This window comes from Acanthochromis polyacanthus, chromosome 21, assembly GCF_021347895.1.
Source record: "Acanthochromis polyacanthus isolate Apoly-LR-REF ecotype Palm Island chromosome 21, KAUST_Apoly_ChrSc, whole genome shotgun sequence".
In the NCBI taxonomy this organism is placed as follows: Eukaryota; Metazoa; Chordata; class Actinopteri; family Pomacentridae; genus Acanthochromis; species Acanthochromis polyacanthus.
In genome coordinates, this window is record NC_067133.1 from 5,144,443 (window position 1) to 5,166,609 (window position 22,167).

Here is a 22,167-nt window from a genome sequence, read left to right on the forward strand (position 1 = left end):
GCCCAGAAATTGCTATTTGGACCAGCCCTACTGCACAAAATGAAGCAGCCTTATGAAGCTGGCCAATATATTGGCAATAGTGTGCAATTCTGTCATCAATGCAATCCTGATAAGGCTAAAATTTGGAACAGAAGAAATTTGTTTACACTGTTTTATCGCAAATATAATCTATTTGTGCTGTTTAATAGTCTTCTGTAATGTAGAAAAGATTTTGAATCAGTAGAGTCCAGATATTTGACTGGTACTATACATTCATATACACTGATTTGTCCCTCTGGTATAGAAAATCACTGTTGTTCTGCAGATACCATCGATATGAAAATGTCTGGACACAAGAATAAGGTCAGAAACTCACATTCTTTTATCAATCTCCTAAGGATATAATGTTGTCATTTTTATTTACAAACAATAAATGATCTTTTCTTTATCTACAGGAGTCAGGGAATATTTCAGAAGAGACTGACAGAAAGAATCAACCTCCAAAAGAAACTGAAACACTGCTCAGCAGACTTGATCTTCAAGACAGATATCCTCAGAAGTTGTCACCAGCAGACTTTCTTCAAATAGGTCTACCTGTGAAACACAGCCATGACATAGCTGAGAAAGATCTAGCTAGTACCTTTATTCAGAGGTTAATGATGTTAGACTACAGGGCCAGATATATTCCTGTAAAACAAGACAATCCTGAGCTGGGCTCTTCACAGTCTGTGCCAATGTCTAACAGTGATGACACAGAGGACGGTGACGATGATGCTCTTTTTGACGATGATGTAGACTGTGATCAGCCAAACCAGTCTCAGGTACATCCAATGGATGTTCAAATGGCAGTATTCCACTGTTCAAACAGCTTTCTGAAGCTGAACTTGATTACAAAGTTATCTCAGTGTCAATACGCTTTACCTTTGCTTGTTCCTGATCCAATCACAATGGACATTGAATGTCCTTTGTGGACATTCAGACAAATAATAAAAACATGGAAGATAACTCAAAACAGAGATAACTCAAAAACCACCATGAAGCACATGCCAATCTGCAAAGCTGAAACATCCATGGTGTCTTTTTTCCGCCTTGGATCGCTATCTGTGTCCAAATCTCAGCTCATGAACACTTTGATCAACGAGCGTCACAATACGTTCTTCCACAGAAATTGCCAAGGAAGCACCAAATCTCACCATTTAATTGATGGTGTGGCAGAGATTGCTTGGTACTTCCCTGCTGCAAAAGCCACTGATTCCTTCACCGACTGCATTGCCTTCTGTAATCTTCATGGTGATGCTTTATTGATGGAAAAACAACGTGAAATACTGATTAAAAAATCTTCTGTCAATGTTATTCTTGTACCAACTCTGGAAAAAGGTCAGAAAAGTACTGAAGTCATCTCAGCCCTTTACAAGTCTCAGAAGCCCCTCATTATCCTTGTTGCTGATAAGGATCATAGTGCAGTTAAGATGAAAGAGGGAAAATACAAAATGGGCCTGAAAGACAGAAGTCAATCAGATGTTTCCAATGAACTAAAAGGCCTTATTGGAAAAATGTTGTCTGGATCCCACACAACCTTCCAGCTGGAATCTATGTCCAAGGTCACTGGTATCAGAGTAGATGAAGATGACGAGGCCTGCCAAAAAGGGAAATCTGCTGCAATGAAAATGCTTGGTTTGCTTCGAGGGATGGACATCTCTAAGATCAAAGACAAATTTCTTCCTTGCCAAGGCCACCACTGGCATGAGTGGTGTAAAATTAACAAAGAGCTGCATCACCTCAAAGAACACATTGAGGATGAGAAAAGTGAAAAGGAACAGGAACAGAAGAAAATACGAGAGGATCAGTGCAAGGCTTCCTCCAGTAAACTGATGGAGTCATTCACCGATGGCCTCTTGTCTTTGCCGTCAAAAGACAAAGAGTACTACCTGAAGTGGACTCAGATCTTAGTAGATGCCCTCTCCACTGATGATCTCTCCTCAATTCTCCAACGCTATGATGAAAAGTGGTCTGAGGTCTTGGATCTGAAGAGAAAGCATGAAAAATCTGATCTGGTAAAAAGGAAACAAAATGAGCTTGAACAAATATCCAACAAACTGCAGTCAGTCACCTTTGGCTTGGAACACATGTTCAGAGAAATGGGACAGATCTATGAAGCCCATAAGGCTCAGCAAACCCAAACTACCAGTAGACAGAATAACTGGTCCAAATACCCTGAACTGGCTGCAGATCTGATGATAATGGGACATCCAATGGAGCTGATGGATGGTGATGCAGGTCACGTGCCTTTAACATGGATCTCTGATCTTTTAGATGAAGTCATCAAGAAACTGAAAGACCCGAGGGTGTTTGTGTTGTCAGTTTTGGGCGTACAAAGCAGTGGAAAATCGACCATGCTAAATGCCATGTTTGGTTTGCAGTTTGCTGTAAGTGCTGGCAGGTGTACCAAAGGTGCCTTCATGCAGCTGGTCAAAGTGTCAGAAGAGATCAAGGAAGACTTCATGTTTGACTACATTCTAGTGGTGGACACTGAAGGACTGCGTGCACTGGAGTTGGCAGGTAACACGACTTACGACCACGACAACGAACTGGCAACATTTGTTGTTGGTCTTGGAAACATGACATTGATTAACATCTTTGGTGAGAATCCCGCTGACATGCAAGATGTTCTGCAGATCGTTGTTCAGGCTTTCATGAGGATGAAGAAAGTTAAACTTTCTCCCAGTTGCATGTTTGTTCACCAGAACGTTACAGATGTTGCAGGTGCAGAGAGAAACATGGATGGGAAGAGACGTCTACAAGAAAAACTGGACCAGATGACTCAACTAGCTGCCGAAGAAGAGGTGTGTGATGTTGAGTGCTTTAGTGACGTCATTGCATTTGATGTGCAAAAAGATGTGAAATACTTTGCCCAATTATGGGAGGGAAGTCCACCAATGGCTCCTCCAAATCCAGGTTACAGTGAGAGTGTGCAAGAACTGAAGAACATCATCCTCTCTAAGGCTAAACAGTCTGAGGGGATCACTCTCTCACATTTTAAAACCAAGATTCATGACCTGTGGAATGCCCTCATAAATGAAGACTTTGTTTTCAGCTACAAAAACACACTGGAAATTTCAGTATACAGACAGCTTGAGATCCAGTATGGGAAGTGGACCTGGGCTCTCAGGAGCAACTTGTTGACCATTGAAAACCAGCTTCATACCACAGTTGAAAATAGAGAACTTAAAGAGATTGAGGAGAGCCATCTTTCTGAAAAAGTGAGAACAAAATATGAAGAAATCAAAAAAGAAATGACAACATACTTTCAGAATAGCAGAGACAAAGAAATACTGGTTCAGTGGCAAGGCCGATTTGAAAAGAACATCGAGTTGTTTCTTGGGGCAGAGGTGAAGGAAGTAAAAAGAAAACTGGATGAAGTTATCCAGCAGAAGAAGGCTTGTAAAAAGCTGGATGATAAGAAGACAGAGTTTGAGGAGAATCTGCTGCAAAAGAGTAAAGAGCTGGCTCAGCAGTTGAGAGACAAGGCAAAAGATGAAAAGGAACTGAAAAAGGAGTTTGACTCTGTTTGGAGCAACTGGGTTAAAGAGTTGACTAAAGGTACAAATCCCATTGAGGATATCAACTTGAAGGAAGACAAAATGAAAACGCTTAAGGATCTCGGGTTTGAATGGTCTCTCATAAATGACTCCAAAATCAGAGGTGATTACAGAAAGATGCTAGACATCGGGAATTACTTCCAAAACCGCTGTGATGAAAACAAAGACACAAGCATATCAGGTTGGTTCACATGTAAATTGCAATATGTCCAACAAAAGACAGGAATGAGCTCAGCAACAGGGAAAAAACCAAAGAATGCTTTTGGACATGAAGAACAAGAACAGATCAGATCCTTCATCAAAAAAGCTGAACATCAATCACTTGAAGAAATAAAAAAAAACCCAGTAGCAACAAATGGCTACAGATCAGCCTACTTGCTAAAAGTGGCTAGAAATGTTAAAAAGTCTGTCACAGAATTTGAATCAGAGAGGACATATACACTAACAAAGGAGTTCACAGTGGATCTCTTATTGTATGTTTTTGACAGGGCAGCGGGTTGGTTGTTACAGTCTCATGAGACATACAGAAAGAACAACGATGCACACACTTACTTAGACAGCAACAAAGAACGTTATTACAACATTTTCCGAAGCTTCTGCAAAGGAAACTCATCTGCTGTCGTGTTTGGAGAATTGATTTGTGAAAAACTGAAGGTTTCCACTGTTGAAGCTGTCTGTAACAAGACTGCCATTGATCTTGCTGGAGAGATGAGGTGTAATGTCCAAGAATTAAATGGGAACAGGATGAACTTGGAGAAACATGTGCTGAAATCACTTGCAGAGAAAGAAGACTTTGGTGGTTTTATCACATACATCAGACAGCCAAGGATCCAAGTAGAGACTTTTATAAAAGAAGAAGTACAGAAATGCATCTTCACAAAACAGAAAGACAGAGCACTGACCATACTGAAGAAAAATGTGGATGACATCAATAATAATGTCAGTCAAGCTTTATTTACTGCAACAAGCAAAGTACAACAGAAGGGAGGAGACATAAACATGTGGGTGGAGGAATTATCCCGTTTCCTTAAAAAGCATCTGACACTTGGTACCATTTCCTGTCAAAACTTCGGTGACATAAAGGAGTTTGGTTTTCTGAAAGAAGAGATAGAGAAAGGCCTGACATCCATCATGGAGGAGATGAGCTGCATCTCACTGGAAAAGATGAAAGACTTCAGGTTACAACCTGATCAAATCCTCATCGATCAGCTGTGCAAGTGTTGCTGGGTGAAGTGTCCATTCTGTGCAGCTGTTTGCACCAACACTCTGGAAAATCACGATCCTGATGACCACAATGTCCTTTTTCATCGATCCACTGCAGTGAATGGTATGCACTATAGAAACACAAAGATAATGAGTATTGACTTCTGCACAACAAGGGTTGCAAGTGATGGAAGTTTTTACCCAGATGGAGTGTCAGAGGAACTCATTCCTTTTAAAAAGTACCGAACTGCTGGACCAAGGTTTAAAAACTGGAGAATTACACCTGATGAATCGACCCTGCCATTCTGGAAATGGTTTGTGTGTCGATTTCAGAAGCAGCTGGAGGACCACTATGATTTAAAGTTTGAAGGAGATGGAAAAATTCCCAGGGAATGGAGAACTCACTCTAAAGCACAAGCTATTGAAAGTCTGGATAAAATGTGAATGAGCAAACACAAATACAACAGCTTGAAAAACAGATGCAGCACATTAGAATTATTGGTCCCAGGAACGTTTCTTAAATGATCACGTCATGGTGACGGTTCAAGAGTTAACGCTTTCCTTCATATCAGTCAATATAAAGTCTGCATGCAAGATTAAAATAAAATGCCAAAACACTTCAAGTCCTGTAAATAATCTACATTTAATAGTTTTAGAATTAAAAGTTAATCCATCATTTATCATTTACAAGATTCATACACAAAATGATTTGCTTTAAACTGAAATAGAAAACATTACAGCAGTGATTTGATCAGTCATTGAAACTAAATGTCAATATTAAATCACTGTCATTGACAAAGTTGCTGTGTGAAGATTTAAAACAGTTTAATTGAAGGAGAAGCAGAAAATAGTGTTTTTTTCCCTCATTTGTTTTGAGTTGTATTATCTCCATTTTAAGTTGAAACATGATAAACATAACATGCTGTATACTGTATTATTTGAACTGTTATGTTAACATTACTTCAGTTATATCCACACTGACAGTTTTTGTCGTTTTATTCATTCGAGTCTCTTTGCTGAAATCCAGTCTGAATATGAAGAAAATACATCCAAAGAATGTTTTCATTTATTGAACTATTCATTCAGAAATGTAGAGTTTGATCTTGCATGTTAAGTTTTTGAAGAGTGATAATAAAATAACTGCTTCAGATGCTGAAAGACCAGGTTTGTTTGTGTTTTTGGAAAATTCTCACTTTACATATTTCAGACTGTAGACCACAGTGCATTTATGCTTCACACATCAGGTTTATTTCATCAGTAAAAACCAGAAGATAATATATAATGTGCTATTTAAAGCTAGTGTTACTTGTTTGTGGGAAACAAAGCCATGATTATGTTGCAACCCTTCAAAGACAACAAAAAAGATCATTTGAATTTTAAACACTTTATATTGTTTTTCACAACAGGACATTTTGATTAAAGATACATTTCCCATGTATTAAAGATCTACATCTCTATAATGATTAGCATTTCTTACAATAAATGACTGTCTCATTTACAACCAAACTGTTAAACACAGTGTGTCACAGCATTTGGGTCTCAGCAGATCTTGAAGGACGTCAGTTTGAAGTCTCCTGTGACTCTGATGTAACTGATGACGTCCATATCAGTACGGTTGGGAAACTGGACTTCTTGTCCATCAGGAAGTTCCACTTCAAACACGTCTCCAGCCAGCTTCAACACAATCTAAAACAGATGGCATGCTGATGGATAAACCCTTGTATTTTTCATGACAAAGTCAAACACAGATATATCTGCATGACTAAATATTATCATGGGTCACTGAAAAAAAATATTTTGGGTGTCTTTGATTTGGGTGTACCCACCCTTTAATCTGTTCTAACAATCCTACCCAACATTTTTATCAAACAAAACGCACAACTTGTCGTAGTTCATCCAGATTTCCTCACCTTAACATCACTGCCCCTCTCCAGGGGGTTGTGTATTTCCCGTTTCTCGTCGCCCCAACAACCACCCGTCTTGGAGTTGCACACAAGGACGGCTCCGTCGGCGTCGTCATGGAAACGTGGATTAAAGTGTAACGCCAGGTCGTCAGCATCACGGCCAAGGTCGATCTGGAATCTGAGTGAATCAGAGACAATACAGATATAGTCTTAATATTCAGTGTTGGTAGAGCTTAAAACACCAAACAGATTTAAAGTCAGATACTTGATCACCAGGTTACACACAGTTCTGTTCTAAATGTGCTGTGTTTGGTTAACTTACCTCCCAGCATCATGCAGAATTTCCCCCTTTACTTTCACTTTATCTCCAACTCTCAGATCCACATTCTTCAGCTCAAGTTCCTGAAAAACATTTGTTTTGGAGTTTCAGGCTTCTTAATTAGACGACTGTGTTAGTCATAGAGGCAGCAGGTTTGGGAACAATCAAATGATGATATCTGTCAAGGTTAATTAATTCAATAAATAGTGATTAGAGACTAAAAGTAGTGACACACATGAACTTACCATGCTCATAATGGATGCTGGTGAACAGTCCTGCAGCTGATGGAAGTTGTTTGAAGATGGTCTTTATCTACAGACAGTGTTTCTTCCTGGGAGACAAAAGATAAGTGGCACAACACAGAAGATTCAGTGACAGAACCTTTAACACAATGTGACCCAACCAACATCATCATGATCACATTAACATAATCTATTCATTTCAGAGTTTTGGCCTGTTAGAGATTCCTGCTAAACTACATGAACAACCTCTAAATGTTCATGTAATCTGATATAATAACTGGCTCCCTGACGCCGCAATAAACAAGAAAAAGGGTTTATCTTTAATTCACATGCCATAAAGCATACATTGATATTCTCAAGTCAAGAAGATGTCATTTTTTTAAAATATACACACAATCACTGGCCACTTTATTAGGTAAACCTTGCTAGAAAAAGGTTGGACTCTTTTTTTTTTTTGCCTTCAGAACTGCCTTAATTCTTGGTGGCATTCGTTCAACAAGGTGTTGGAAACATTCCTCAGAGATTTTGCTCCATGTTTACATGATAGCATCACACATTTGCTGCAGATTTGTCAGCTCCACATCCATGATGCCACTCTCCCGTTTCACCACATCCCAAAGGTTTGATTGGATTGAGATCTGGTGACTGTGGAGGTCATTGGAGTACAGTGAACTCACTGTCACGTTCAAGAAACCAGTCTGAGATGATTTAAGCTTTATAACATGGTGCATTATCCTGCTGGAAGCAGCCATCAGAAGATGGTACACTGTGGTCATAAAGGGATGGACATAATCAGCAACAATACTCAGGTGTAGGCTTTTACTAAATTGGCACTAAAGGCTCCAAAGTGTGGCAAGAAAATATCCCCACACAATTACACTGCTGATATATGATCCATGCTTTAATGCCAAATTCTGACCATGTGAATGTTGCAGCTGACATGGAGACTCATCAGAGCAGGCAATGTTTTTCCTAATCTTCTATTGTACAATTTTGGTGTGCCAATTGTAGCCTCAGTTTCCTGTTTTTAGCTGACCAGAGTGGCACCCGTCTTCTACTGCTGTAGCCTATAGTAGGTTTGGGATGGTGATAACCCTCTACAAAGCGAATGAACCAAACACCATCAAAGGGCAAAACATGATGGAGCAAAAAAGAGCAGCCGACCAGCAGTGAGTTTTGTTCCCGAGCTCTGGATTTTACTTATGTCCACATACAAAACGCACACATCTCACCAAACCAGCAGGACGAAGGAGTCACCAAGGTGCAGTGGATTGAAGCAGATTGCAGCGGTAAAGAGAACCTCAACCTGACCCAGCCTTCTCATACCACACGCTAATTACTCACCTGGGGCCTCATTTATAAAACATTGCGTAGGATCCATACTAAAGTTTGCGTACGCCGATAATACGAAATTGGCGTATGCCCTCCGCCCCTGATTTATAAAACTGTGCGTAAGCACAGCTGCATGCAATTTCTTGATAAATCACACACCAGCTGGAAGATTGCACAGGTGGATCCACCTCACATCCCTCCCACAACACACCCACATTTTACCATGAATGGTCAATGCAAAGTAACTCATGAATGTATCTGTATATAAATAAGCTGCAGGATCCACAGCATTTCACGCAGCGCTGGCCGGCAGTCTTTTCACTGCTGTGCGTCAGGATGAATGAATCATGTGTTGACCCAGGCCACCCTGCCACTAAATTTGCTATGATCATGTCCGATGAACAAATAATTTGTACACTGATTGAATGTACATTTTTTCGGTTCACATAAACAAATTCATTTTCACTCGGGAGTTGTGGTGTGAAGCATGTGTGCCTGCGTGTCTGTACAGGGCTGATTAATGGTTGGACGCTCATCCCATTCGGCCGCATGTGGATAAATAAACAAAATTCTTTACTTTTTTTGTCTTTTTACTGTGATAGTTGCAGTGAAGAGTGACAGGAAATGGGGAGAAGAGTAGGGGGAAGACATGCATAAAAGTGCCACGGGCAGGAATCGAACCCTGGACACTGCGTCGGAGACCACCCCTGTAAATGGGTCTTCTGGTTTCCCCGATGAGCCATACGGGTGCCGGGTGATCAATCAACAAAATTATTTAATAAAGATCACCATACCGGCCCTTCGGTCAAACGACTGAATGAAATAACGTTCAATCCGCCCCTGTTAATATATGAACATAGTTCTGCAAATACAGTCGTCGGCCGAATGACGCACTATATGAACATCTACAACAATGATGGTTTATGATTGTCCGGCTCTACAAGTCTAATATGTGATAACAATAAAGGTTTGAGATCAATCTGGTTTGAATTCGCCACTTCACCCTCCGTCACTGCCGTTCCCTCTGTCTCCAAAATGTGCTTAAGCAAGCATCAAAGTTGGCGCACCGGTGCGCACATTCTCACGCCAAGTTTGTTTTTAGAAATCACAACGAACACAGCGTACGCCACTTTCTACGCAAAGTTTGTGATTTACGCCCTGTTTTGTGCGTAAACAAGCATCAAGAATCAAGGTTGGTGCACCAGTGCGCACATTCTCACGCCAAGTTTGTTTTTATAAATCACAACCTTTGCGTCGGAAGTGGCGTACGCCACTTTCTAGCTATGTTTTGTGCGTACGCAAGCTTTATAAATGAGGCCCCTGGCCTTTATACCTGGAGTCTCCTCCACCTGACATTACTATCACCTGCACCTTGGTTATAGGCGGCTATGCTGATTTTAGGTCTGAAAACAGTAAAAAAAATGTCAACTGTGATACCAAAAAGTCCCACAATTACATACTGACCCAAATAATCGGACCAGCCCATCTGGCACCAACAACCATGCCACGTTTAAGGTCATTAAAATTCCCTTTCTTCCCCATTCTGCTGCTCAGTTTGAACTTCAGTAAGTTTTACTTGTAAACTGAACAGGTGTATAAAGTGGCCGGTGAGTATACTTTTATATATTGTGATCCCCATTCCAACCAGCTGGTGGCGCTGGAGCACTACTTAGTTGTTTGCTAACCGCCAATAACCCACAATCACGAAGAAGACAAAGTAAAGAGGAACTGTCTGTGGATCCAGGAGTTCCCATATTTACGAATTAAAGGGCCAAATTACAAAAAGAAAATTGAAGTTCCGCATCTTAAGTGCTAACTATATGACAACCCTGTGCATCGTGTGATAAAGGTAAATCATTAACGGCCTACTGACGTCTACATAGCGACAACTACTGTTACACCTGCTGTAGCCAAATGTAGCTAGCAGCTAATGACCAGCGTTAGCAAGCTTATTTTTTGCCGTTTACTTCCGTCATTACAATGAAATATAACAGTGGCTACGTTTGCCTCACAGGTCGATGCTTTTAGTTGATCTGTGACACTAGATATGAGGCATTTTAACCGGCTAATGTTAGGTAGCATGTCTGGCTAATTACCAGCTGTTTCTGCTGCTCCAAGCTAACGTCCATCACAATGAAATGGCATCAAGGTACGAGGCTGCTAGTTTTGGTGCTTTTCAGTGGGTCAACGCGTAAAATTGCCTGCTTTATTTGCAACTTTTCAGTGGGTCAACGCGTAAAATTGCCTGCTTTATTTGCAACTTTTCAGTGGGTCAACGCGTAAAATTGCCTGCTTTATTTGCAACCCAATCTGTCACGTAGCTTTCTATATTATACACCAGAACAACCGAACTCACCTCAGCTTTTAAAGTCGCTAGCAGCAGATGTTGTTATGGTCTTGACGCATTGCGGGGGGGGGGGTTTGTCCCAGAAATCTTTCTATTTTAACTGATCATTGCACCATTTCAAGTTACTCCAGAGTCAAATTAATATTAAGTGGGGGAGATTGTTTTGTAGACGAAATAAGGTCATCCCAATTCCTTTCTGTGATTTCCACATTAACGTTCCAGTGAGTGATGGATAGCTAAACTGTGGTTTTCTGCCTGTGTGGCTTTTTTCATGAATAATGTGCCCTGTAATGAAAATGTTAGAGAACCAGTGAGCTACACCAGAGTTGTTAGTATTGGCAATCAGATGGAGTGAGACTGGAGTGTTTTATAGTTTTAATTAACAGGGGGTCAATATATAATTGAGGGACTTTTGAAGTCCATGGGATATATCTTACATGCATTTTTATTAACCCTCCTGTTGTCTGCATTTACGGGCACCAAAAAATATTGTTTACTTGTCTGAAAATTTTTTTTTAAAATCAGCAAAAAATTTCCCCAAACTTCTGAAAATTTGCAAAACCTTCAGGAAGAAAATTACAATAATTCTTTAAAAGTTTCCCTTGAAAGTATTTTTTAAAAAAATCACCAAATTCTTATATTTTCAAAAAAAATTAGTAATAATCTTCTGAAAAAATCCTAAAATATCTAAAGTTATTACATATATGTCTGTAAAACTTCTAATATTTTTTTCAGAACATTTTTAACATTTTTTTTCCCCACCAAAAAATGTTCAAAGATTTCCAAAAAAATGTTGAAAATGTGGACATCAGAAGTTTCACTGTGAAAATGTCCCCCCCCCCCCCCCCAAACACACACACACATTTTAAAACTTCAAAATGGTTCAATTTTGATCCACAGGACAACACGAGGGTTAAGTCTTTCAAGAAGCAAAGTGCTGAACTGCATCTATCGTATTTATTTCATTGTTGAGCGCAACAACAAAACACACTGAAAGCTCTGTCCATGTTTGGTTTTTCTCCACCTCCTCTAGCCTCACCTTGTGCTTTACTATTCATGTACTGGCTGATGTTGAGATTGCTGCACAGATTGTCACCGTCTTCATGGGTTGTTCTTCGTTTTACTAATCCACAGATCCAGTAAACCATTTTATTTAATGGGTTTTGTTCTCATCACTTGCAGGTTATACACGGCCAGGAGTGATAATCTCCTGCAATGTTCACCGACATGGACTACGAGTTGGAGGAGGACAAACTGTGAGTCACAAAGATGTTTTGCAGTTGTGTAATCTGGAAAATCCACTTTTTATTTATTTTAATTTTTAAATCTTTTCTCTATACCTCTGAATACACACAGGGCTAAATCAAGAGACATTAGTAGACTCTGAAAGCAGTAGCTTATAGTGTGAATTTATGTCCTGATATGAACTTTGCACTCTCCAGAATAAGATCATCTAAATGAAGCAAACCAAAATGTGATGTTTTCTGATTTACAGTGGGATACCAACAGTCCCTGGTACAGTGACGCTGAAGAAAGATGCTAATAATCTTATCGGTATCAGCATTGGTGGCGGGGCACAATACTGTCCTTGCCTCTACATTGTCCAGGTAGATACAGAATCGTTTATCATGACAACACCTGTTTCAAGTTTTGTGAGTGTCTCATGGAAATCTCACAATAGAAATCTCGATACCTTTTCTAATGTGGCTGCTGTTGCCTCCCAGGTCTTTGATAACACTCCGGCAGCTCTGGATGGGACGCTGGCAGCCGGGGATGAAATCACAGGCGTGAACGGGAAACCGGTGAAAGGAAAGACTAAAGTGGAGGTGGCCAAGATGATTCAAGCTGTCCAGGTACACAGGCTCTGGAATCACAGTCGGTCTTTATTCACAGTGCAATATGAGGAGATGGCGTATTAGTTGCTGTTCTAAAATTGTATTGATGCACAGTTTAGATTTAACCCCAGCTACCTGTCAAATGGAGGCAGATTTTGCTTTGTGACACGACGACACAACAGCTCTGAGTTCATGCATGTTCTTTTGGTGGCAACAACTAAACAGGGTAAAGGTTACCACTGAGGGTTAGTGCCCTTCTGTGAGTTGTAGCAAAAACCTTACAGCAGGGGTGTCAAACATGCGGCCCTTCAGAGGGTCCAATCCGGCCCACGGGACGACTTTTTAAAGTGCAAAAATTACAGAGAAGACATTACCAGCAAATTTTAAATCTGTAAAACTATACATTTAAAATAATTTCTAGACCATGACAAGTTGTGTTGATCATAAAGTAAAATACTAGATTATTCATTGTTCTTTTGTCTCATTTTTGTAATATTTTCTCTCATTTTTGTTGTTTTTTTCTTTTTATTGTCTGACTTTTGTCATTTGTCTCATGTATTTGTCGTTTTGTTTCTCATTTTTGTGTCGTTTTGTGTTTCCTTTTTGTCTCGCTTGTGTTTTTTGTGTTATTTTTGTCATTTTGAGTTTTGCTTTATGCGTTGTTTTGTGTATTGCTTGTCATTTTGTGTTTTTTTGTCTCACTTGTGTTGTCTACTTTTTGTCCTTTTGTTTCTCATTTGTCATTTTTTGTATCGTTTGTGTTGTTAATCCATTTTTTTTGTTACTTTCTAACTTTTCTGTTTCATTTTTGTTTTGTATTGTTTCTCTCTTTTGTCATTTTGCGTCTCATTTTTTCATATTTGGTGTCTCATTTTTTTTGTTATTTGGTCTGTTTTTTGTCTAACTTGTCATTTTGATCGTAAAGTAAAATTCTGTCATTCAATTCCAGACACTTGTGACTAAATGTTATGTTCCTTTGTAGACATCTGGAAGTTGTAATGTGTAAATGATACAATGAGGCACAATGTTGCTGAAAATGAACTTATTTTTCTTAAGAAATTTCAGGTTGTTCATAATGTTTTGTAAAAAGATAATTTTTGCACTAAAACTAAGGAAAGGTTTGGAGTTGTCGTTATTTATAGGTTATTATCCTGTGTATTTACTGGTCCAGCCAACTTGAGATCAGATTAGGCTGCATCTGAACTGAAATGAGTTTGACACCTCTGCCTTACAACTTCACTTATACAGTAGTGGAAAAAAGTTTTCGGACACCCTTAAAATTTTACACAGTCTCAAATATTATCATGAAATATTTGTGGAAAAATCTTTTTTGTGTTTCAAAAAGTGTGGCTGTGTTAGACAGACACAAACAAATAAGTTTTTTTATTCTTGTTTACAAGGAAAGTTAACAAAATAAATCCTTCCAAAATGACTCGAAATGTCTTATTTTTATGGAACCAATTCATTTTAAATTTTTAATGGCTTTTTCAGGATTTGTTTAATATTTTGGCTGTGATTATACAAAAACAAATTAGACCTAAGAGTTATTCTTAATGCAATAAACATGCAAATGTATGGGGTGTCTGAAAACGTTTTTCCACCACTGTATGTTAAATATGATGCAGAAATTAAACTGCGTAAAGTAATAAAAGATAACTCACTTCTTTATGTCTCGCTGTGGTTTTACCAGTGAATAGTCCAACGTGCATTCCCGCCGTCGCTCTGTGCAGAAAAGGGATTTTACTGACTTGCCAAGCTGCACTAAAGAGGCCGGGACAATAGGCCATAGCGTTTAGCATAACGTCACCAATGCAGAGTGTCTGTGTTGTTTCTGGCATCCTTTGTTCACGCCCGCAAAAATTCCATGACTTCCTGCATGCTGGAATAAAGACAGGGTTCAGCTGGGAATTAACGGATTACGTTGTGTTTCAGAGCAAACGCAGCTCGTGAATTTCCCCTCACACCTTGAAGTTTGCACATCAGTCATTTCCTCACATGTAATAGAGAAGCATGTTGACTAAATGTTTATTCTGTCACATTTTTTAAAATTAATTGAATCAAGAATAGCTTTTATTTCTAGAGATGGTCTAGTTTTCAACATACGGTGGTGGGAAAATGGTTTGACACCCTTAAAATTTTACACAATCTCAAATATTATCATGAAATATTTGTGGAAAAATGTTTTTTGTGTTTCAAAAGGCGTGACTGCATTAGACAGACACAAACAAATACAGGGTCTCCCAAATAAATTGACATCGTTTGAGATTTCCATATCGGAGAAATGATACTTGATAGAATTTGTTTTATTCTCCAAATTTCAAATGAAAACTTCTGGGGGATGGTAATTTTATAATGTTCCAAAGTTATTACAAATGTTCAGTGTGCGCTGCTTCGGAAATTTCTGAAACTTCTGGACATCCAGATCCTTTTTCCGACCCAAACAGCCTTCCTCTTCTTTTGCCACATCCAAATCTGCTTTCCTGTTGGTGCTTTTTTATGAAATTCTCTACCAAATACACGTTGCGGTTTCACATTTAACTGAGTTTGGGTGTACTTCTACACACAGAATGCCTTTTCTGTTGCAGTAAACGACATGTCTGCTCCTGAAAACAGAAAGATAGAAAAGATTACCCTGTTTTTAAACATATTATTGGGTGATGAAATGATGTCAATTTTTTTGGGACACTCTGTACAATTTATATTGAATTTTTTGCTTATTGTTTAAAAACTAACAAAGGTAAATTCAACCAAAATGACCCAATGCTCAGAATGTCTTAGTTTTGTGGAACCAATCAATTTTAAGTTTTTAGTGTGTTTTTTAAGAATTTATTTAGTATTATGGCTGTGATTGGAGTAAAAGAAATTGCCCTTGAAGACCTAAGAGTGATTCTTAAAGCAATATTTCACAAATCCATGTGGTGTCTGAAAGCTTTTTTCCACTGCTGTATATTTTTAACTGTCTGTTGTGTGGTTGTGTTTTCACAGGGAGAAGCAATAATTCACTACAACAAACTGCAAGCTGACCCGAAACAGGGCAAGAGTTTGGATATAGGTACCACTTCCACTGTTCACATACTTACTTCTAGTCTACTGTTTGTTTATGTTGCTTTCTCTGAATTAATAATATAATCCTTACATTCTTACGTGATCACAGCTGCTCTGATCCAGTGCTCTAGTGTGAGTTAAACACGTCATTTGTGTGTTTCAGTGCTGAAAAAAGTCAAACATCGCCTGGTAGAGAATATGAGCTCAGGCACAGCAGATGCTCTCGGACTCAGTAGAGCTATTCTATGCAACGGTAAAAACGGGTGACATAATTTCTGCAAATTAAATCGTAGACTCGCATACATAAGCCATGTAAACTTATTTTAATTTACAGATGGACTGGTCAAGAGACTGGAAGAGTTGGAGAAAACAGCAGAACTCTACAAAGGTAAAGAACACCCACTTAAATTGTCTTTACGGACCTGAAGCGGTTCAAGTTTAGTGTGGTAATTTAGAATCTAGTTACTGAACATTAACCATGTTTAGTGACTCTCTGGGATAACTTACCACAGATCCACATTGTTAAGCTCTTGAAAATGTTTTTTCAGCTCTATGTGCAACATCAGCCGCTCGGCAGTTTCTCGTCTACATGTCAGAGATTCGGTCTCACAATCAGCTTGAAGAAGACAGTTAAGAAGACAGTTACCGTAGTTTCCAGACGATTGAGTGTAACTGAATATAAGCCGCACCCATTAAATTTAAAAAGAAATAAAATGTGTGCATATATAGGCCGCACTTGTCTACAAGCCGCAGGTGTCCACGTTGTAGCATGAGATGTTTGCACAGAAAGATTTTATTAACTTTTAATGAAATACATACTTTTGTCCGAACAGTGCCTGTAGCTCGGCAGTAAAACGCTTTGAGTCAGTTCATGCTGCCGACTCCAACGTCTCACCATCGATTCATTGAAGCCAAGCTTACTTGCAGCAGCTCTGTTTCCTTCTTTGACAGGCAGATCAATTGCTTTTATCTTCAAAGCTGCGTCATATGCATGTCTTGTGTTTTCTATGATGAGGGTGTGTGCATGAAGTGTAAAATGGGAGATCTAAAGAATTTAGTGTGTGTGTGTGTGTGTGTGTGATTTAATTCGGTTTTAATTTTATTCAGTGACCTGTTCGGTAATTTCATTGTGATGTGATAAGGCTCAACGTATTGACAGCATGAAGTGCGCCTGTAAAAATCTATACATTAGCCGCATTGTTGTATAAGCCGCAGGGTTCAAAGTGTGAGCATTAGGGAATTCTGTGATGTTGAATGAAGGATCAGGAGGCAAACTCAGAGACACTCAGATGGCTTATGTTGAGAATAAGGTTTACTGATATGCTCCTGACTACACAAGGGAGACAAAAATGATAAAGCAGCAAATTTAGAGAAACTGAAGAAATGACAGAGACCGTCTACCACTATCTATAAAACCTAGCTGATCTTTTTCCACATAGTCGACAACGACTGAAGCTGGCCTGAACTGTTAAGCTCTTGTTTTAATCAGTTGCACTGTGCTAAAGGCCGCTTACTGTTTGTCCCATTTATTTCTCTGTTTGCTTTTGCAGGCTTGATGGAGCACACAAAGAGGCTACTCAGAGCTTTCTTCGAGCTTTCTCAGACTCACAGAGGTCAGTTGCTACATTCAAAATCAGAAATGTTAAAGCAGGATTCTAATTATCACAAAAAAAAATCAAATTGGACCTTTTTTGTCTTGACTAGCTAAGAAGAAAAGCAGGAGTCGATAAAACAGTGAGAAGAACAAGCATGAGAACAAACGGGGTGTCCATTTGATAACACAAATTGTAGTTCTGATATTTGTTTTATTTTTTTTCAAGTTCGTGATATAAAAATGTAGCCAAGGTTTAACAATTAAAGAGAGGCTTTTATATGTCTGCTTTATTTGGCTGCATTTACTTCATTTCACTTCTGTTTTTTCTCAGAAGGAGGCAAACCGCTGCATACAACTGTAGCTGACAGATATCTGTCAATGTGCCTCTTTTTCAGCGTTTGGAGATGTTTTTTCTGTCATTGGAGTACGAGAGCCCCAGGCTGCAGCCAGTGAGGCGTTTGTGAAGTTTGCAGACGCTCACCGCAGCATCGAGAAATACGGCATCCAGCTGCTAAAGACCATCAAACCTGTAAGCCCAGATTTAAGGTTGGATTTCAGTTATTTCTGCCCAAAAGAGCACAAACCTCTGTAGGAAGATGTGAGTGTTGGATTTGAAAGTAGGTGTTTTGTTTTAGAAGCAATGCTGTAGGACAATGTCAGTTGTATGATACAGATTGGCAGAGTCAAAAATTTGGATTTTTAAGTCGAGAGTGATGGGAATTGTAGACAAGTTGGAAAAATCTAAGGTACTGTGAGTCTTAAGGACAAAAAGAAAGCTTGACATAGTCCCCTTTTTGGAAATATCTTCTGTCCTGCAGTTTTATTTTCCCAAACATTATGATTAGAAAAATAAAACGCGTCACTGAATAGTCGTGTGTTGTTGTGCAGATGCTCCATGATCTGAACACGTATCTTCACAAGGCCATTCCAGACACAAAGCTCACCATCCGCAAGTACCTGGATGTGAAGTTTGAATATCTGGTAAGGCCACAGCACTGTGTTCTGATTGAGTGTATGACTCAGCTTTTTAGTCCACAGAGTGAATACCAGTGTTTGTCTTTCAGTCATACTGCCTCAAAGTGAAGGAGATGGACGATGAAGAATACAGCAGCATTGTGAGTAACTGTTCAGAATTAAATCTGTACTTTGTGAGCAGCTGTTAAAGGTTTCCAGTGGCAGAGCATGCTCCTTCTTCTTTGTTTTGCACTTTTTAAAATGCAAATACAAAGAAAACTCTTGAAACACGACCACATGATAGAAAATCACACAACAGTATCTACAAGCAGAAAACCTTTGGAGCAAGGCAACATTTCTGCTGCTGACAAGTACAAGCTCAGCCATTCAAGGGTTTACAGCTGCTGAACTTTTGAGAGTGTGGCAGGACAGTGGCTGATAGCTTGGCTCCTGTCTCAGAAGGGTCAAATTATTGGCCTGCATCAAGCAAAGAAAACAACTAAGGAGATTTCTGAAACTGCTAAAATCATGTTAAGAACCGTCCAACGCTTTATTCTTTATCTGAATATAGATATTCATTCATTGTTAATCTGTTCAGACTCCTACCAGACTGGACAGAATCAGACCTGATTGTTATATTTGTTACTGCAGGCTCAGGATGTGTTTTTGTACACTAAGATGTTTGTGTGTAAACTCCTCAGAAGTGCAGACTCCTCATGTTATTGACAGCCTGTCACCACTTGCAGCTTTAATGAACCTGATGTGTTTTAAAGTTGACTGTCGAGATGTAAAACTCAAACTTGACACACTCCTTTTATATGCATTCACATTAAATGAACCAGTGAACGATGTGCTTCTCCCTACAGGCGATGGGAGAGCCTCTGTATCGTGTCAGCACCGGTAACTACGAGTACCGCTTGGTGCTGCGGTGTCGACAAGAGGCCCGTGCTCGCTTCGCCAAGATGAGGAAGGACGTTCTGGAGAAGATAGAACTGCTGGATCAGAAACATGGTCTGTTCTCGTTGTGTTTTTTCCTTCTCCAGTCACTCACTCTACCACTTGTAAACTGACCAGTTTCTCTCTGTCCATCTCAAATGGAAAAATCCATCTATCATCTATACACCGCTTAAAGGGGAACTTCGGTTTTTTTTCAACCTGGGGTCTGTTTTCATTTGTCATTTCATTCATGTGAGTGATGGAGAAATGAATTTTCAACATAGCTCCAGTATTTAGCCAGGCAGGCAGCTTAGCAGCTCAGCTAGCAGCTCTGCTAACGAAAAGTATGGGGCAACTGGCCCCCCCGCGTCAAAGTCCGCCCTAACGTGCTTTTTTCCCCACACTGACCGGCTCAGATAGTCTCAGTGAGTGTCCCACAACATAGTAGAGATGAGAAGTGAACGAAAACCTCCACATTACCTGGCGATCGCTCTTTGTTGTGGTCTGTATCCAAATCTCAGGATGCTAGAAAGCAAATCTCGTTCCGAAATCGCGCGAGAACTCTCGCGCGATTTCGGAACGAGATTTGCTTTTATTTTATTAATTTATTTTTGTATTTTAATTATGTTTTAACTGTGTGATTTTATAGCTGTATTTTGTACTTGCTGCTAACTATCTTGGCCAGGACTCCCTAGAAAAAGAGGTTTTTAATCTCAACGGGATCTCTCCTGGTTAAATAAAGGTTAAATTAAAAAAAACAAACAAACATTAACATCTTAACTCTTTCACTCTCTCCTGTCTTCTCCCTCTCCAGTTCAGGACATTGTGTTCCAGCTGCAGCGCTTCGTCTCGGGCATGTCGCACTACTACGACGAGTGCTACGCCGTCCTGAAGGAGGCGGACGTCTTCCCCATCGAGGTGGACCTGTCCCGCACCATGATCAACTACAGCAGCCCGTCGCTGTCCTACACGGAAGACGAGGACGAGGAGGGAGGAGGAGGAGGAGGAGAGGAAGAGGGAGGCAGTGCGGGCAGACAGGCAGAGAACGGGGCAGAGAAACTGATCGATGACGAATGAAAACTGATCGATGACGTGTGTCTGTGTGCTGTTGTTGAGCGCCACTCCATTAACAGCACTCGTATTGAATGTCAGCACACTAATCAATATAGCAACTGAAACCACTGTTGACACAAAGGTGAATACTACTTATAACTGCTGCTAGAATGATGTATATTGGTCTTTTGGTGGTTGATTTTTTCCCCCAGAATCCAATCAAGTCAGTTGCGTTTGTTCACTACGTAACTTTACCTTTATATATTTTGACTAAACAGTCTCCCCTTTCCACATAGCTGACCAAAAGTCCATCCATTCTGACGGGAAGTTTTCATTCATCTGTAAAGAAATCCTCATGTTGAACGCCAAGTGGCAAACTCCACCTGTTATATTATTATTATAAAGCTGTGTGGAAATGAGGTGTTTAAATCTGCTTTATTTTGGAGAATTGAACATAAATGTGTCCAGGATATCACCTTGTACAGAGGTGTATACAAACACTGGATTATTTTCAGTGATGAGATATTTACTGAATTTAACAAAAAACTTGATTGAAGTTGAATTGTATATTCTCTGAAAACCTCTTTTTTTCTTTTTTTTGTGTCACCAACCCACAATATCAGCTGTATGACTGTGAGAGACACAACTAACTGAAGGCGGCTATTTTTATGCGAGTGCTGTAGGTGGCTTTTCATGCAGCGGAGTGGGATCTAGAAGTATATGAGGTGTGCCTTCTTTGCTCTTTGTATAATGAAGTCTAAAGGCTCTGGGCTGGGTCTCACTGTGCAAATCTATGGAATGTTAATATTTTCATTTTTTTTGTAATTTTCTTTACTGCAACCTCGCTATGATTTATTTATCTACCTGGAATGTTGCGTTATAAATGTGCTGCTGTTTCTGAAAGGGACCAGTTGGTAATTTCTGCTCCTACATGAATGGTTTGTTACACAGAGCCTTTGTTTTTTTCCTAATTATTACACTTTCTGTTGGTTAACAAGGGGGAACATTTACATCACAGTCTTTTTTTTATGTTCAGTCTATTTCATCTTCTCATACTGCATGCTTCAAGTTATTAATTTATCATAATACACAATTTTTCCTCCCATGCTGTGGAAACACTACATGTAGATTGGTATATTTATATATAAGGGAAACGGGTGTAAGAACTCAGCTGTTTTAAATTCGCTTTTGACTTCCACTTTATTTATTTTCATCTAAATATATTTAAGACTTTTATTGACCAAATTTTCTTCCATGTTGCAAGTAATTGAGTCCATGTTTTCTGTTAACTTTCACTAGGGGGCAGCATCACATCGCTGCACTGCAGGAGTGATTGCATAGTGAACTTTTTCCTTGTGTTATTGTTGTGCTTTTCTGAATAACTGGAAATTAATGAAAGGGATTCCTGTATGTTTTTTGTTAACACAGGTGGGTTAATTAGCCACTACAACATATTAGCTGCAGTTTAAGTCGATTTTGAGAGGAATTTAAAACCAGCTATGTAATCTGTTTGGTTTGTACCATAAACCAAAAATGAGCACTTAAAGTTAAAATGTTCGGCCTATTTTAAAAGGATGCTGTTTTATTTTTTAAATCAATGTCAAGTTATATGATTATTTAAATTGCTTTATTTTAACTTTTTTGTGTCGATTGCGCAGAGGTAGTGTTCGTGAAAGTGTAAAATAATATATCAAATAAAGTCAAATGTATATAACGGAGAGTTGTGCGACAATTATTAGTGTAAATGGAGAACAAAATGCAGGTTAATATAAATACTGGCATAACGCTAATAATGCTATAAAACGGGATGTTTCTGCATAGTAAC

At 39.3% G+C, this 22,167-nt stretch overlaps 3 protein-coding genes across 4 annotated transcripts; 2 read left to right on the plus strand and 1 right to left on the minus strand.

The window, feature by feature from the left end:
* Positions 1 to 315: 315 nt before the first annotated feature.
* LOC110972977 (interferon-induced very large GTPase 1-like) lies at positions 316 to 5,939 on the plus strand. The gene is made up of 2 exons (XM_051941486.1): positions 316 to 342; positions 435 to 5,939. Exons 1-2 carry the CDS (start codon positions 316 to 318, stop codon positions 5,223 to 5,225), a joined length of 4,818 nt encoding a protein of 1,605 aa, XP_051797446.1. The 3' UTR covers positions 5,226 to 5,939.
* A 210-nt stretch (positions 5,940 to 6,149) lies between these two features.
* Positions 6,150 to 12,739, minus strand: LOC127531511 (galectin-2-like). 2 transcript variants are annotated; one of them, XM_051940944.1, is made up of 5 exons: positions 12,619 to 12,739; positions 7,250 to 7,335; positions 7,008 to 7,087; positions 6,692 to 6,863; positions 6,150 to 6,467 (listed from the first exon to the last, which is right to left on the minus strand). In XM_051940944.1, the coding sequence occupies exons 2-5, from the start codon at positions 7,256 to 7,258 to the stop codon at positions 6,321 to 6,323; spliced, it is 408 nt and encodes a 135-aa protein (XP_051796904.1). In that variant the 5' UTR covers positions 7,259 to 7,335; positions 12,619 to 12,739; the 3' UTR covers positions 6,150 to 6,320. The 2 variants fall into 2 exon arrangements, with proteins under 2 accessions (XP_051796904.1, XP_051796905.1); XM_051940945.1 differs by lacking the exon at positions 12,619 to 12,739 and adding an exon at positions 10,935 to 10,980.
* pick1 (protein interacting with prkca 1) lies at positions 10,263 to 22,056 on the plus strand. Its single transcript, XM_051940937.1, has 13 exons — positions 10,263 to 10,427; positions 12,108 to 12,181; positions 12,421 to 12,532; positions 12,650 to 12,778; positions 15,746 to 15,812; positions 15,969 to 16,058; positions 16,140 to 16,193; positions 17,356 to 17,418; positions 17,795 to 17,928; positions 18,288 to 18,380; positions 18,464 to 18,514; positions 19,220 to 19,364; positions 20,104 to 22,056. Exons 2-13 carry the CDS (start codon positions 12,141 to 12,143, stop codon positions 20,364 to 20,366), a joined length of 1,242 nt encoding a protein of 413 aa, XP_051796897.1. The 5' UTR covers positions 10,263 to 10,427; positions 12,108 to 12,140; the 3' UTR covers positions 20,367 to 22,056.
* Positions 22,057 to 22,167: the final 111 nt, after the last annotated feature.